The sequence below is a fragment of the Sphaeramia orbicularis genome, chromosome 14 (assembly GCF_902148855.1).
Source record: "Sphaeramia orbicularis chromosome 14, fSphaOr1.1, whole genome shotgun sequence".
NCBI classification, from domain to species: Eukaryota; Metazoa; Chordata; class Actinopteri; order Kurtiformes; family Apogonidae; genus Sphaeramia; species Sphaeramia orbicularis.
Window position 1 is genome coordinate 14,997,975 of NC_043970.1, and position 16,172 is coordinate 15,014,146.

At 35.4% G+C, this 16,172-nt stretch overlaps 1 protein-coding gene across 1 annotated transcript; it reads right to left on the reverse strand.

Annotated features, from left to right (window-relative positions):
* Nucleotides 1-5,115: 5,115 nt before the first annotated feature.
* LOC115433522 (hepatitis A virus cellular receptor 2 homolog) lies at nucleotides 5,116-15,008 on the reverse strand. Its single transcript, XM_075353511.1, is given in 8 exon segments — nucleotides 5,116-5,436; nucleotides 9,916-9,949; nucleotides 10,040-10,151; nucleotides 10,428-10,507; nucleotides 10,916-10,996; nucleotides 13,448-13,610; nucleotides 14,794-14,900; nucleotides 14,903-15,008. Coding segments are annotated over 8 exon segments (753 nt in total). The 5' UTR covers nucleotides 14,994-15,008; the 3' UTR covers nucleotides 5,116-5,351.
* Nucleotides 15,009-16,172: the final 1,164 nt, after the last annotated feature.

Genomic DNA, 16,172 nt, shown 5'->3' on the forward strand with positions numbered 1-16,172 from the left:
GGCTTTTTCCTTCATTGCATTAGTTTGTGAATAATTATTTCATATGTGATTCATGCAGGAGAAAGGCATCTCCTAAAGCTGCACAGCCATTGTAGTTTGATTGAAATTTACTACATTGAACTCTAATACTTTATTTTAAGCTTCACAATAATAACCTATTATATGTAAATAATTTTTGGAGGAATGATGAATAATAGTCATGTGTTGTATTATGTAGTTTAGTGCGTACAAACATCTGTAATATATTTTGCATTCGTCCATTGGAGCATTTTGAATCATTCTTAAAAACGTAAAACCTATATTTCATGATTATCAAATACTTTTAATATTTGCAGATACAAAAAAAAAAAATCAGTGTTTATCTGTACCAACACATATGGACAAACAGTAGAAGGACATGTCTGTATACTTTACTTTATACCGAGTTATAAGCTGCCTCTTTATGGAATGTTTGAAGAAATGTGACAGAGAATCAGTTGTGGTGAGGAACTATTTAATACCTGTTGATCCATTAATCCTGTCAATATGTGTAAATAACTGATGCAAAATGCAGTTTGTCATCTTTTCATGGTCATCAGATATGACCCATTTGGACGTTCAGAGGCTCCGTAGTGAACGTGAAAACACGAAAACACTGTCATCTTCTACATTGATTCACCAGTAAAACCCATGGAGTTGGATCAGTGACAGTGGATGGAGACACTTGGTTTATGTTCAGTTAATGATATCTTTCTTTTTTTGTCATTTAAATTTTTATTGGTTTTAACTTGTTTTCAGTCAGTTACAAAAAGGAAAAGACAAAATGAGGGGCTTCTAATCTGATTGACAAATGGCATGGAGTAACGAATGACCACTAGGGTTAGGGTTAGGGTTAGGTCATTCGTTATTCCATGCCGTTTGTCATTCGGATTAGGGAGGCCCCAAAATGAGTCTGAATCTGATCTTTGCCAAAAAAGTCACTTTTTCTTCAGTTTTCCTTGTTTTGATATGATAACCTTTGAATTTACTCTGAGTTTTCATGAACATCTAAGTTAAATATAGAAATATACATGAATTACAGTGAAAAATGCAAAATACAGGGGACAATCAGATAATAAATGGTGATAAATTGCTTAAGAAAGGTTAAATCAAGAGAAGAATTCATTTGGGAACCGACACAAAAGCAGCTCTGGGTCTTTATGGGTTCAGTTCAATAGCAGATAATCCACTGCTCTGCTGATTAACCACTAAAAAGCAGTAAAAAAGCACTCAGTTTTTTGGGTTATGGTATGTACATACTGATTTCAGACAATGCTAAACTGCTGAAAGCCAGTGCAGTTTAGTTTATATATCAGTGGTTCCCAACCTTTTTTGGCTCGTGACCCCATTTTAACATCACAAACTTCTGGTGACCCCAGACATTCAAAACGGAGACATTCTTTTGAGAAAAATTAATTTGTTTTTGATCATGTAATAATTTGCTATACTATGTTGCTAATAAATGTTAATTTTAGATGACATTTAGTCTATATAATGTATATTATTATGGACGGAGGCAGAAAAGCCAGGTGTAGATTACTGTACAAAATGAGAATTTTATTTTCCTTGGTCAGGATATGTACAGTCAGTCCAGCTTGGATTTACAAGGCTAACAATTAATACTGAACAAACAAGAACTCAAACTATGAATTATGAAAGAGCTGCAGCATCTGAAACCGACCACAATGAACATTTGACAGATAAACAGTACCACAGTGCTTCAGTTTCAGCTTCAGAGTTTGAGTGAGTCAACTCAGCATATATTTTTTATTAGGAAGTTGTAGGTTTTTTTTTTGTTTTTGTTTTTTTAGCAATTAGTAGAAATTTCAGGGGACCCTATTTGAATTTCAGGCGACCCCATGTGGGTTAACAAATACTGATATATAACAGTGGAATGCAATTTGAGAAACAGTGTTAGTCTTTCAGGAATACCTCATGTGTAAAACTGCATTAGGGGTTTTTGTGAGAGAAGTGACACAACATTAGCCTCATAGCACAACTGCCTATGTCATACACTATATGGACAAAAGTATTGGGACACATTGAATTCAGGTGTTTCTTTTCTAACAGAGGTCTGGGATACAAAACAACAATGACAAATGTCATGATAGACCTTTAAAGTACATTAACCCATGAAGACCCAAACATCCACCAGTGACCAAAAAAAACCAAAACAAAACCAAAAAAACCCTAAACCTCACTCCACAAACAAGTCTTTATTACCCAGATCCTGATCAGCATAGCCTGGGTAACCTAATGGTGCTAACAACCAGTTGTCTAATTAGGTGGCAAGTACACTTATTTAATAATAAATAGTTTTATCTAGTTTGTCCTCATACTTTCATGTGTTTTTATATTAAAATGAATTTTATAATTAGAGGAAGTTCTTTACATCAACATTAATCATACATATTTATTCCAGAAATCTTATCAGGATGATATATTCCAACAAACAAATTACTATCTCATCCTTTGATCCATGGATCCAGATAAACAAAAATTTAAACATAAAATTTATGCATGTTAATACAGACCCTGACTTGTGGTTCCAGTGATGCTGTATTATTTAATTAATTAAAAATAAGAAGAAATTATTCAACTATGACTGTACTCAAGCTAACAAATTATTTAACATATATACATATACACACAGAATTAAATAAATAAATATCCTGTGTTTAAATTCATTTGCCACATATAAATAAGTATTAATATAAAAGACAAACTAACTATGTTATTAAATAAACTCTACAAACTAACAGAAACACAGTTAATATTAAAGTGATGCACTCTGGGGTCTGATCATCCCTGGCAGAGCCTTCCTTGGATGAGGATGTCTAGTGATAATGGCCGAAACACCCGATGGCTCCAGGGTCCACTACTGATGATGTGTTCTGAAGTAAATAAACAACAACACAAATAATTAACAACCACACAAGGTTAGGGATTACAATTGTAAGTCCATGCTCAATGGATTTAAAAGCTTTATTTATGGTCAATGGATGCAACCACATCTGCCATTTCAGAGCTTGAACTACTTAATTTCACTTGATATATTATTATGGAAATTGGAACTAGAATCACATTTGGACGGTATTTTTAAATATCTTTTGGATTTAAAATATTTGATAGAGAATAAAAATACATGATATTTAACATTTAAATAAATTTTCGAATACATTGGGTGTCATTGTTAACCTTAAATGTCTGTAAGTTGCCTTATTGTGCCTTCCAATTTTCCAGGTCAGTTTGAACAGTTAGCGCCCCCTATGGACATAACATGGTCTCAGGGTGACACCAAGTGTTTGATTAATGCAAGTACATCTTTTTCAACCACGGTTTCTCATCAGTTCCATAAATATCCTCCTGAGACCCAGTAGGTAAACATTTTGGCCATTTTACTTTCAGTAATTGCCTTAATTGGAAACAGCATGATGCAGCAGTTTTTACAGACACATTTACAAAAAAAAACAAATTTCATATAATGTCCTTTTCAGTGGATATTTTTTAATTATTAATTTTAAAGTAAAGCTGTGAAACTCTTGTCCACTACAGAGGACAAAAGTGCATTGCTGGGTCTCAGGAGGATATGGTAGTCATTAGACTCACAACAAAATTAATATTATGTATTTTTCCATGAACTTTAACAAAAAGAAAAACAAAACATTTTCTTAGATTAATTTTGTACCTTTAGGATTTTAAATGTATCATCCCATCAAGCAATTATCGGGACAATAACAATAAGTGATACACCTTTTCAGTGAAAATATTAACATAATCAGTTCAAGAAAAACAAATAGATAATTAGATTAGTGAAAAAGATTTATTTTAACAAGTTTCATTAATGTTCTAATATTAAACTCTTAACTTTAAATTAATATATGGATATGGGCAGAGGTGGGTAATCCCAGCTCCATAGAGTAAAAGTCCTGCCATGTATTTGTTCCAACCACTCACTGAACCAGCCCATTTGGATGAGCACAACTCTTCATCCAGGTAGACTGGATAATTAGTGGAATCACCTGTGTTAAGTGAACAGATAGAACCAATGCATGTTTTAAAAAAACATGACAAAATATTTCAAACATGAAATCATTCTTTTGTGGATAAAAATGAAATAAAAATGATTATTTTTACCATGTCAAAATGCCAGACAGGCCATAAAATACATGTATTTCAACAAGGGTCATTTTAGACCCAATTATGGAAGAGTGGAGGGTCCAGGCACTCGTGCATGGAAGGGTTAGGATAAATTTTACATAAAAGTAGTTGGCTTTGTCAGATTTATCAGTCATGATCGACGTTTGTAATTGTCATAAATGACAGCAGAGTAAACAGAATGTTTTCACCTGGTTTTGAACCAGGGACCTGCTGCGCCCGGGGTATGAGAAATTTCCCATAATTCTGTTTGAATCACCGGCAAGATGGAAGTAAATACAGCTAAAAAGTGCAGCAGTGTGATGAAAGAAACACACAAAAGTATGTATTTTCTTCATAGGTAACTTGATCATCCGTTTAATGCTGTTTCAATGTAATATAGACCACATTTCTGCGTTTTGAGGGTTGATCGCTGCAAAAAGATGCCCAAAGCCCATTCAGCAGAGATGGTTACAGCTGCTGACGGCATGGGGAATTCTTTCACAAACAAAATTGTCGCATCTGTTTATAGCAGCATCGATGACTGCTGATGACATAACAGGTCTCGAAGGGTTGTCCCATTTTGTAGGGGAATATTTCAACCCCTACCCCTCAAAGGGTACTGCCAAGTGCAAGGGCCAATCAGTGAATTGGGATTGGGCCTTAGTGACTTGCTGAAAGTTAACAGTAAAACATTGAAGAAATGAACTCCAATCTGTTATGTATAAAAGATTTATGGCTTAGACTAAGATGAGTAGGTGCAGTGAGAGAATCATCTACTTTTGCAGGAAGAAGTACTAGATCAAATGATTAGATGTGGTGCTCAGGATGAACTGGACAAAATAGTCCAATGAATGTTATAATTAAGTAGAAGGGGTCATTTGGCCTAATTGAGCCCCAAAAGACAATTAATCGGGATTTTCACACCAGTCAGGTTGGAATAACATTAAGAAAATAGTGTGGACAAAGTCAATAAACTTTTATTCAGCGTTTTCAGAAAATACAGGCAGATTATAATCACAAAAAGAAAACAGCGTAGATGAATTTCAGCAGCAGCAGCAGAAATGATGTTTTGTCTTTCAGCATGTTCCCTTTTTACCTTGACTTGAAACTTGGTGCTTTTTACTTTTGCTTTATGGAACCAGTGGTGTGTTTGTGCTGGCAGTGTTAGCAGGTTCTGGTGCAGACGGGGTTCTTCAATCCAGAGTATATATGTTCTCCTGAACTGGTCTCCTCATCCGGATCTCATAGATGATGTGAGGAGGTTCATCAGAAGAAAAACTGCAGAAAACACTCAAGTTTAGACATTTTTCCTATACATGTGATGTACCCTGCCTTCACCCATAGGTAGCTGGGATATGCTCCAGCATCCCCCGCAACCCTAGTGAGGATAAAGCAGGTTCAGAAGATGAATGAATGAATCTGTGATATAAAGCTTAAGTAGATTAAATTGTGGCATTATCACAGCCTAGTTTGATCTGTGTGGCATTTAGGTGCAGGGGAAAACTTAACTTCCCTTCTTGATTACTTGTCCTTTGTGGTGATTGTTTTTTTTTATTTTGGCATTTAGGCACTTTATATTCTTTACCTAAACTGCCCTAAAACAATTTCCATTCATTTCCAATGCTAGTGCTAAAACACTACAGATGTAATACATCTTTGGTCACTATTACAATTTGGTTCTGTTTTTAAAACTTTTTGGAGCATGTCTATAGCAAGCCAATTGAGCATTTATTACATATTCTTGATATCCAATGCTGTTTTGCTGCACTAGTAAGGCAAAACGTCACACTAGTTTACTAGTGAAGACCAAAATGTTCACTAGTTAACTGGTGGATGCATATTTGACCTTACTATTTTACTAGTGCAGCCAAAACCCTTCACTAGTTGACTAGCAAAAGCCAAAATCCTCACTAGTTAACTAGTGAATGCATTTTAGATGTACTAGTCAACTAGTACGGTGCAAAATGTCCACTAGTAAACTAGTGCGGTGCAAAATGCAAAATTGCAAAATTTGTTGCACTAATAAACATCTTTGCACAACTAGTAAACTAGTGAAGTTTGAACATTTTTTACAAGTTAACATGTTTGATATTTGCAGCATTAACTAGTTTACAAGTCAGGCATTGGTATCAACTAGTGAAACAAAGTTCCATTTACTAGTTATCTAGTGTGGTCAAACACACTCCAACAAGTTTTTTTTATGTGAATTTTACCACTTACCAGTTAACTAGCAAGTGTTTGTGTCCTTACTAGTTTACTAGGAAAACTGAAAATAGCCTCTGTAGTAATCTAGTGTATATTTTTAGCTCTTACTAGTGAACTAGTGGCCTTTTTTCCACCTTACTAGTTAACTAGTGGACAGTTGCGCTCTTACTACTTAACTTGTGTTGTGTTTTTGGCTGCACTACTTAACTAGAAGGTCTGAATGCTCTCACTAGTTTACTAGTGGAAATATTCAACACCACTAGTTAACCAGTGCCGCACATTCGAATGAAACAGGCGGGACAAAGACTCTGATTGGTGGCGTTCAAACCATGTGTTATGAAGCCTTAAAGTGCCTGTGCACAATTGTTTAAAAGTTGTGCTCTGTTCAGCAGATGAGTTAATATGTTTGACTATAGAATAGATTAATATTTAAAAATAGCTTCGACTGTAGAATAACTCTCTTAATAGTTTTAAAAACAGTCTATGCCTTTGTTTTGTTTTCCAAATACTACTGAATGTGTAAACTTCTAAATATTACCAAATTTGTAAACTCAGCAGAACATGCCCAAAAAGTCTACATACTCTGTTTTTGAACGTGATAATGTTAATTACAACTTAAAGAATAACCAAACTTAGCCAAACTGAAAACATACACATATCATTTTCATACTAATTTTAGGGGAAAACAGATTATTGAACACCATATTAATTATCAGGATGCAGTGGGCCTACTCAATCTATAACTTCAAATGCATTAATCAGATTAAGACGTGTAACAGAATGTGATACGCTTTTAAATGATCAAAGAAAACCACAAGGGGCAGCAAACAAACGACCAACAAACAAATGACCCTAAGAGTAGCTGACAGAGAAAGTAGTCCTGCCATACACTGGCAGGACACATCTGTGCAACTCTGAATTAAATCCTGCATTGCCTCTGCATTTATAGCATTTTCAAGTCTCCTCAGATTACCTATAGAAGCTTCAGTAGCATGCACCTCTCTAATTCCTGCAGAGCCTTGATGGTACGCCTGTTTAATTGTAATACACCATCTTCTAATGAGTCTAAGGATCGTGTCTGCCATGATAGTTTTTGACCTAGCCTATTTCTTGAACCATGACAAACCCAACTGGTTTTAGCAGAAATGTTCAAAACATCAAGGGTTCATTTTGGTAAGGGTGGAAATCTTCCAGGAAAAGCCAATAGGAAGCCTCGGTTCATTCTTCGTGCCCACCTCCTCATTAGCATATGCTCAACTAGTTTACTAGTGGACATTTTGCACCATATTAGTTGACTAGTACATCTAAAATGCATCCACTAGTTAACTAGAGAGGATTTTGGATTTTACCAGTGAACTAGTGAAGGTTTTTGGTTGCACTAGTAAAATAGTAAGGTCAAATACAGGGGTTGGACAAAATAATGGAAACACCTTCACCTCAAGATGATAATGCCCCAATCCATACAGCTAGAATTGTTAAAGAATGGCATGAGGAACATTCTAATGAAGTTGAGCATCTCGTATGGCCGGCACAGTCCCCAGACCTCAACATTATTGAGCATTTATGGTCAGTTTTAGAGATTCAAGTAAGACGTCGATTTCCACCGCCATCGTCTCTAAAAGAGTTGGAGGGTATTCTAACTGAAGAATGGCTTAAAATTCCTTTGGAAACAATTCACAAGTTGTATGAATCAATACCTCAGAGAATTGAGGCTGTAATTGCTGCAAAAGGTGGACCTACACCATATTAAATTATATTTTGTTGATTTTTTAAGGTGTTTCCATTATTTTGTCCAACCCCTGTATGCATTCATTAGTTAACTAGTGAACATTTTGGCCTTCACTAGTAAACTAGCGCGCGTTTTTGTCCTTCACTAGTAAACTAGTGTGACATTTTGCCTTACTAGTGCAGCAAAACAGCATTGGATATCAAGGATATGCAATAAATGCTCAATCAGCTTGCCATACGGATGCTGCCAATACTCCAGCTGCAAGATACATTTTGCTGTTTCTAGTGGCATTGTACCCGTGGTGCCATTGTACGATAGCATGAGAGGCTAAAATCACCCAGCATACCTCACAACATTTGAATACAGACATAAAATTGTGCCTAGTAGATAGTCAGGTAATGTTTCTATTCATTTGGCAAGTTTGGTGGCGATTGGGCCTGTGAAGGTCTGTGGTGAGCTGGGACCCGGTCCGAGGTTAGTAGGGACCAGGTCTGTGGTGAGCTGGGACCCTGTTAAAATCGCCCAGCATACCTCACAACATTTGAATACAGACATAAAATTGTGCCTTGTAGATAGTCAGGTAATGTTTCTATTCATTTGGCAAGTTTGGTGGCGATTGGGCCTGTGAAGGTCTGTGGTGAGCTGGGACCCGGTCCGAGGTTAGTAGGGACCAGGTCTGTGGTGAGCTGGGACCCTGTTAAAATCGCCCAGCATACCTCACAACATTTGAATACAGACATAAAATTGTGCCTTGTAGATAGTCAGGTAATGTTTCTATTCATTTGGCAAGTTTGGTGGCGATTGGGCCTGTGAAGGTCTGTGGTGAGCTGGGACCCGGTCCGAGGTTAGTAGGGACCAGGTCTGTGGTGAGCTGGGACCTGTTAAAATCGCCCAGCATACCTCACAACATTTGAATACAGACATAAAATTGTGCCTTGTAGATAGTCAGGTAATGTTTCTATTCATTTGGCTAGTTTGGCGGTCATCGGGCCTGTGAAGACTGAGGAAAACCTGTACAAATGCCCTCTTGTGCTGCAACATCGATCAGACACCGGACGGACACAGAACGTGCATTATAGTAGGAAGGAATTACAGAAAGTGTAGAATAGAGAAAAACAAAAATATAAGCAGAGAGGATGGACTTGTGCCAGGAATTGAGTCCAGTTCATAGCAATGAGGCCTTGAGTTCCATTGAGGCAACTGCATATTTGTCTTTCTTGATGACTGTGGGACCACATTTATCATCTCTCTTAACATTCTAAGACCCGACTATGTTTTTTTTTTTTTTTTTTTTTTCTGCATTTGTGGACAAGAGTTTTACACTTTTAGGGCACTGATAGAATTAGCTAACCTCAGTATATCTGTTTGTAATGTCAAAAGAAACTGCTTTTGCCAGATTTAGCCTCATAAGAAAACCCTGATAGTTTCACAAATTACAATTATGACAAATGTTGATTTTTCACTACTTTGTCACAGTGGTGTCATAATTATTTGTAAACTTTTAGTATAAATAAGTAAGTATCAATGCCCAACATGAATATAAATGAGCATGTAAATGGAGTATGTGTATTATTGGGTTCTAAAATAAACTGGTCAACCTTAAGTGCAAAGGGAGGTCACACCACATGCTACCACTTTGGTTTAGAGAAGCTCTTTTTTTTCCTTGAAACTTTTGTTTTTAATCCAGATTGTACCTTAATACAGAGAACGACAAATGCATATGTTTGATCATTATATTTTTACAAAACCAGTAAACCTCATGTTGGCGTAAAACCTTTTCACAATACTCTATATGTGTAAGTGTATGAATGTTTTCAACTCACCAGCCTGTCTTTAATGCTCTTCTATATATTCCACCTGAAGATAATTAGAAATCAAAATTATTCACTTACAGGTGTAACATATTCAGGTGAAGAATGTGGGTTCTAGTTTCATATTTACACGTACGTTTAAAGGCCAGAAAGAGCAACACTGCAGCTAAAATCATTAAAACACTGAGGGAGAGAGATAGAATGGGAACATTAATCTGAAGAGAGAGGGAGGGGAGCGAGTCCTCGACCTGAAACACAGAGATGAGATATATTTCACTTTGAGGAGACAGGACAATGTCAGGCTCTTTGAGTGGATGTTGGGAGTAGAAAATGTTTACAGAAACATCTTTAATAATTTTACAAAAACGTTTTACACACAACATGTTGCTCTACTTCTCCTCTGTTTAATATAATCCAACATGGACAACAGTACCATCCTCTGACAACACTGAACAGATTGCATTAAAAGAAAAGTGCATAATCTTCATTTTTTTCTTTTCTTTTCTTTTTTTTTTTTTTCTTACAGTGACGGAGTCAGAATGAATCAGGGTGGAGTTCCTTCTCAGAAGTTCCAGTTGAGACGACAGCAGGTTTTTCCAGTTTACTGCAAAGATAACAGAAAACAGGGAAAGAAAACTAGGAAACATATTCAGATTTGTCTCTTTGTGACTGTACACCTTTTCGGTTTGACTTGTGATTTCAGCTCGAAAAAGGAGATTTAGTTTGAATTTGTTTGAGTTTTAATTTAGTTTCAGCTTTTCACCAGTATTATGATAAAAACTTCAATTTTCAGCATCTGAAAAATGTGGAAATGATAATGATGAAATAATGCATCAACTATAATCAACAAAACTGTCGCTTATTTGAGGTTCCACATTATCTAAAGACATTTTATTCTTTTACTCCACGAATCAGTGGCACTGATGAAAAACAAAAGAAAATGGATTTTACTGTAATATGTGTTGTTTGTTGATTATAATTTTTCTGTCTTTTTTTTTTTACATCACCTCACCTGTTGAAGCTGACAACTCTGTGACTGGGTCTGTTGGTGCCGTTGTCATCGTAGTTGTTGTTGGAGGGCTGGTGACTGGAGCTGAAAAAAAAATATGTTAATCAGATTATTTTTAGTACCTCCAATTAAACCCAAACACAAAAGTAGCATTTAAAGGGTTAAAATTATGAAAATTACTATACTTTTGATTGTTTTGAGCAGAGCTAAAGTAGTTTGAGAGAAATAAAGCAGAAAAAAATATTGATTTATTATGATTCTATAGCAGGTTTTTTTTTTTTTTTTGCAAGTACATTTTTGACTTGTGGATAGTAAAGTCAGAGGGATCCACAAGGGTTAGAAGAATGAGAAAATCAGTCACCTATGCCTAAAAGCAGTCTGTCTTATTTATGGAGTATTTAAATGTGATATTAAGCTGAAATTGCATTTAATCAAAATTATATATCTTTTAGAAATTGATTTTCAAAGCAATATAACATAATGCAGAAGTGGCAGTAAAATAATCAGGCATGTTAACTGATGTATGACTTTTCTCATGATGAACAAGTGGTGTCAGGCACTACAAACCCCACCCCTCACACGTATTTTGCCCCTTATAAGTAAATGGGAAGACTTTAAAAAAAAAATCATAAAAAATGTGAACTTTGACCTGCCTTTCCCAAAATGTAATGCCATGTATTCTGGGTCATTGCAATCTATAAACCCAATTTGGTTTGAACTGAAACAATAATTTTGCTTCTAAAGTGTTATAACAACAAAGAAACAAACAAAAAACAAAGCGAACCAACAAAAACAAAACCCCTTGCCTCCCCTTTGGGGTCAGGGTAATTAAAACAGTCTCCTGTGTTTAGATGTGTTACTGTTATAAAAATAAATGTTTTTTGCAAAGTCTCTTTGATTTTGGAGCTCCTGAACCTGAGATGTGGCTCACTGTAGGGATGTAACGATATGAAAATTTCATATCGCGGTTATTTGACTAAAATTATCACGGTTATCATTATTATTGCGGTATTGTTGAAATGTGCTCAAAATGTTCAAAAAGTACTTATACACACACTGAAATAATTTAACCAAGTTGTACTTGGAAAAAAAAAAACAAATAAAGTAACAGGCACAATGTACTTTTTGTTGGCAGAAACATTCAAATATTAACCTTTAGGGGTCTGAGCCTATTTTGGCCGTTTTTCAGTACTTTTGATTTTGCCTTTATATACTATATAAAGAAATGTTTGGTATCTTTTTTTTCAGCACAACTTGATCTATATCATCTGCCTATTATTTTTTTTCACCTCAACCCTTTCATACATGAATTATGAGAACCTTAATCAAGATTTTTTTCCTGAGTGTTTTTATCCTATTTAGGCATGAAAAAAAACAATGCAATTGAAATTTTTTTTATGAATCTATTTTTCACAGTTACAAAAATGTCCCCTCAGCTGGACAGCAATGCATTTGATTTTTGAAGCAAAGAAACATATTTAAAACCCATCATCATAAAGTGATATACTGCATGAAAACTATGAAATATATATATTTTTTAATGCAGCTATCTCATGTTTTCACACATTTTAATCATATTCTAACACTAGTTATGGAGATAATACATAAAAAAGAAAAAAAAAAACTTTTTGCTTGAGAAAATTAGCAGTTGATTTACACTCAAACATGTTACTGCAGATCAGGGTTTATCAAGAACAGCAAAGTTACAGTCATGGTCTGAATGTCAGAGTAGATGATGCATGAGCATCCACTGTGTTGGCTGATATCCTCCTGAGACCCAGGAAAGTAAACATTTTAGGTTGTTTTTTTTTTTTTTTACATTAAAAAAGTCATCTTGATTGGAAACTGCATAATGCAACAGTTTTTTCAGATACATTTTAAAATTATTTTCATTTATTTATTTTTTAATGGAATGTCCTTCGCAATGAACAGCATTTTTTTTAGTGAAACTGTCAAACTTTCGTCCCCTACAGAAGACAAAAATGCATTGCTTGGTCTCAGGAGGACATGAAACTAAAACAACTAAACCCATGAATATACAAGAGAACAGCTGGAGAACAGGTGTCCACTGTAGTGACCACTATGCATGAAAGGGTTAACCTACTATAAAACATAAAAAGCTAGAAAACACACAAAAAAAATATAAAATTCGATTTGAAAAATGTATATACTTTATTGCATAAATAACACAAAGATGCTTAACAAACCTTTTCAAAGACTTTAAAAGGGAATATTGGTTCCAAATATTAGGTATATAAATTCAAAATTGTAATAAATTAAAACTATACTCAGATATTTGACATAAAAGCAGATCTTTACATAGGGTTTTTTTCCCCTAAAAGTGCGGTAATCAAACACGGTTATCATGATAATTAGAATTTAAACGGTAATACTAACTGTTGGCAGTTTTACTGAGGTTTATCATTATACCAGTAATCGTTACATCCCTACTCCACTGTAATCAAATATCTGCTCAGGTCCAGGTGTGGACACATTTTAAAACCAAGTGGACACTGATGGTGTCTTTGGACTCACCTTTGACCACGCGCAGGTTCATGATCACTTTCTTGTCATTGAAAATCCCATCGATATCCACTCTGCAGCAGTAAGGCCCGCTGTCTGTCCTCCTCACATTCAGGATGTCCAGGTCCATTTGTCCGTCCAGGATGTCCCCTGACAGCCGGTACCGATCTGCCACCTGCAGAACCAGTCAGTAATAGATCTGTGTTAGTAATCTGAAAGGACTTTTACCACAGTTATCACTATTAACAAGACTGGAGCAAAAGTCCACCATCTTTATTTCAGTACATATACTTGTGTAAAGTAGTGATTCAACTTTTTTCTACTCAATGTGTAAAAACAAAGGGTAGACCTTGTGTTTTATATCATTTTCATCTTGTTTCATCTTTATGAAATTTGTCTCTCATGTCCTTCCTTGTTGTTCCTCTTTTTGCATTTGTTTTCATCTCGTTACATGTTTTACATTATCTTATGTTTATTGTGTGACGTCTGTTATACATAAAGGAGTCATTATTTCTATTGTTACACATAGGTTGCTTGAAATTGGGTTGATCGTGCAATGATACAAAATAAAAATGACCTGTATTTCCCCATAAAGCATAAAAATTTAAGTATGAGACTGATTTGAAACACATGAATAAAACATTTAGATGATTATGTTAAAGCAGGGGTGTCAAACTCATTTTAGTTCAGGGGCCACATTCACTCCAATTTGATTCTCAAGTGGGCCGAACCAGTAAGATGATAACAGTGAAAAAAAGTAATTTTATATATGATCAGGTTTACATCTACAAAGTTTCCATAAATACCTGAATAACATGAACACTTGAATTGTCGTAAGAAAAAACAAGTGTAATTTTGACAATATTCTGCCTCGGTTATCAGTTATCATTTACACATCTGCATTACAATCATACAAAACATTTAGTAACAGGCAGAATATTGGTAAATTGCATTTACTTTTCTAAGGACATTTCCATTTTGTTCATATTTTTTCAGGTTATTCACATTTTATAAAACATTTTCATGTAATTTTACTTTTGTACACCCAAAAAAAATCTTATAGAAAATTGGGGTTATCATTATTTATAAGTTATAATGATAATATTTTACTGGTTCTGACCCACTTGAAATCTAATTGGACTGTATGTGTCTGAATGGTGGAACCTGAATTAAAATGATTTTGACAACCATTGATTGTTAAAAGTCTTCAGTGTAATTTTGCATTTCACAAATTCCATCCCGTGGGTCGGATTGAACTCTGTGGCTGGCCGGATTTGGCCACCTGGGCCACATTTTGACACCTGTGTGTTAAAGTGTGTGAACTGGTATCTGAGAAAACTCATGTTCTGAATTGTGACCTTAGATATGACTCCGTTCTCATCCGTCTGCACCAGGATGTTGCTGCACCATAATGTTCCACATCCTCGACCCCAGCAGACCCGACTCAGGCCGAAACGCTTCACGAGTATTGACAGGACAGAGAGGCCACGCCCCCCTCCGTCACTTTGAACGGGGACACAGATGAAAACCAGCAGCCTGACAGAGGTAAACAAAACATTCCATTAATTAAAACAGAGATTTGAAACACAAAATCAGCTACAGATTACAATGTGAATCATAGAAGCAATTGAGGCTTTTTCTCCAATGGCAACAACATTTGAGGCTCATGGTATTTAGTGCTTGAAACTCAAAAACTAAATAAAAAAAATTTAGTTGATTTAGTTGATTCCTAAAAATAAGACTAAAATATTAAATGGATTTTGAAAACTAACTGAAACTGAATACATTTTTTTTAAAATTCCTCATATAAAGACAACCTCATGAGCATTTATAAACTGAAAGGTTTCTGTATACATTATAGCTCATTAATATACATGGTATTAGTGGGGTAATAGTTTGTTTGCGTTTTGATATTGGTTTGTCCTGGGTCGACAGGGTCACCAGCGCAGAGTCCAGTCTCTTTATTGCATTGCAAAGACGTTGTCTATAACATTTAAAAGGACGTTATACAATACGCCCAACTGTGAAATAATTGTACAACTGTTATAACCCCCCCACCCCCCCACCCCCAAAAAAAAAAAAACTTCTTTAATTACCTTCATTTTGACATCATTTACTTCTTAGAATGAGAGGGTCAGAGAGCTGAAAATTTCAGCTGTATTGCCCATAACATTGTGGAGATATAGACCATGACATTTGGAAACCCATATGTATATAAATACAATACAAATTAATACTAAATGTCACATTTTTACTCCTCACACTCTGACAACTGTCTTCAATTCTTCTTCAAAGCTTATCCTGATCTGCTTCATTTTTTATACTGTTGAATCCATGTATTCAGAGTCTCAAATACTTCAAATTTCAGGGTCATAACCTGCAGCGTTGTGCAGATATTGACCTCTCACATCTTTTGCCTTTATTCCAGTCACAGTCAAGCTAATATCTTATGACTGACTTGGCAAGCTACTGTTAGCTAGCATGGTACATAGTAATGAAAAAGAACTCTGTGGCAAGATCTTAAACATTGACCCGCTGTCCTTAATGACAATGTCAGTGTTGGGTTCTCATGACATTTCCTCATCTCACAGTGTTCTTTATGTTCTCTGCTCATGCCTCTTGAAGTTTTGACTTGATTTAATCTAACATTATCATGAAATACGCTGAATAGAAATGAGCAGTTTTGCATTTTGCAAGCCATGATTTATGGTCACTACACAAAAGTTCTCACAAGTGT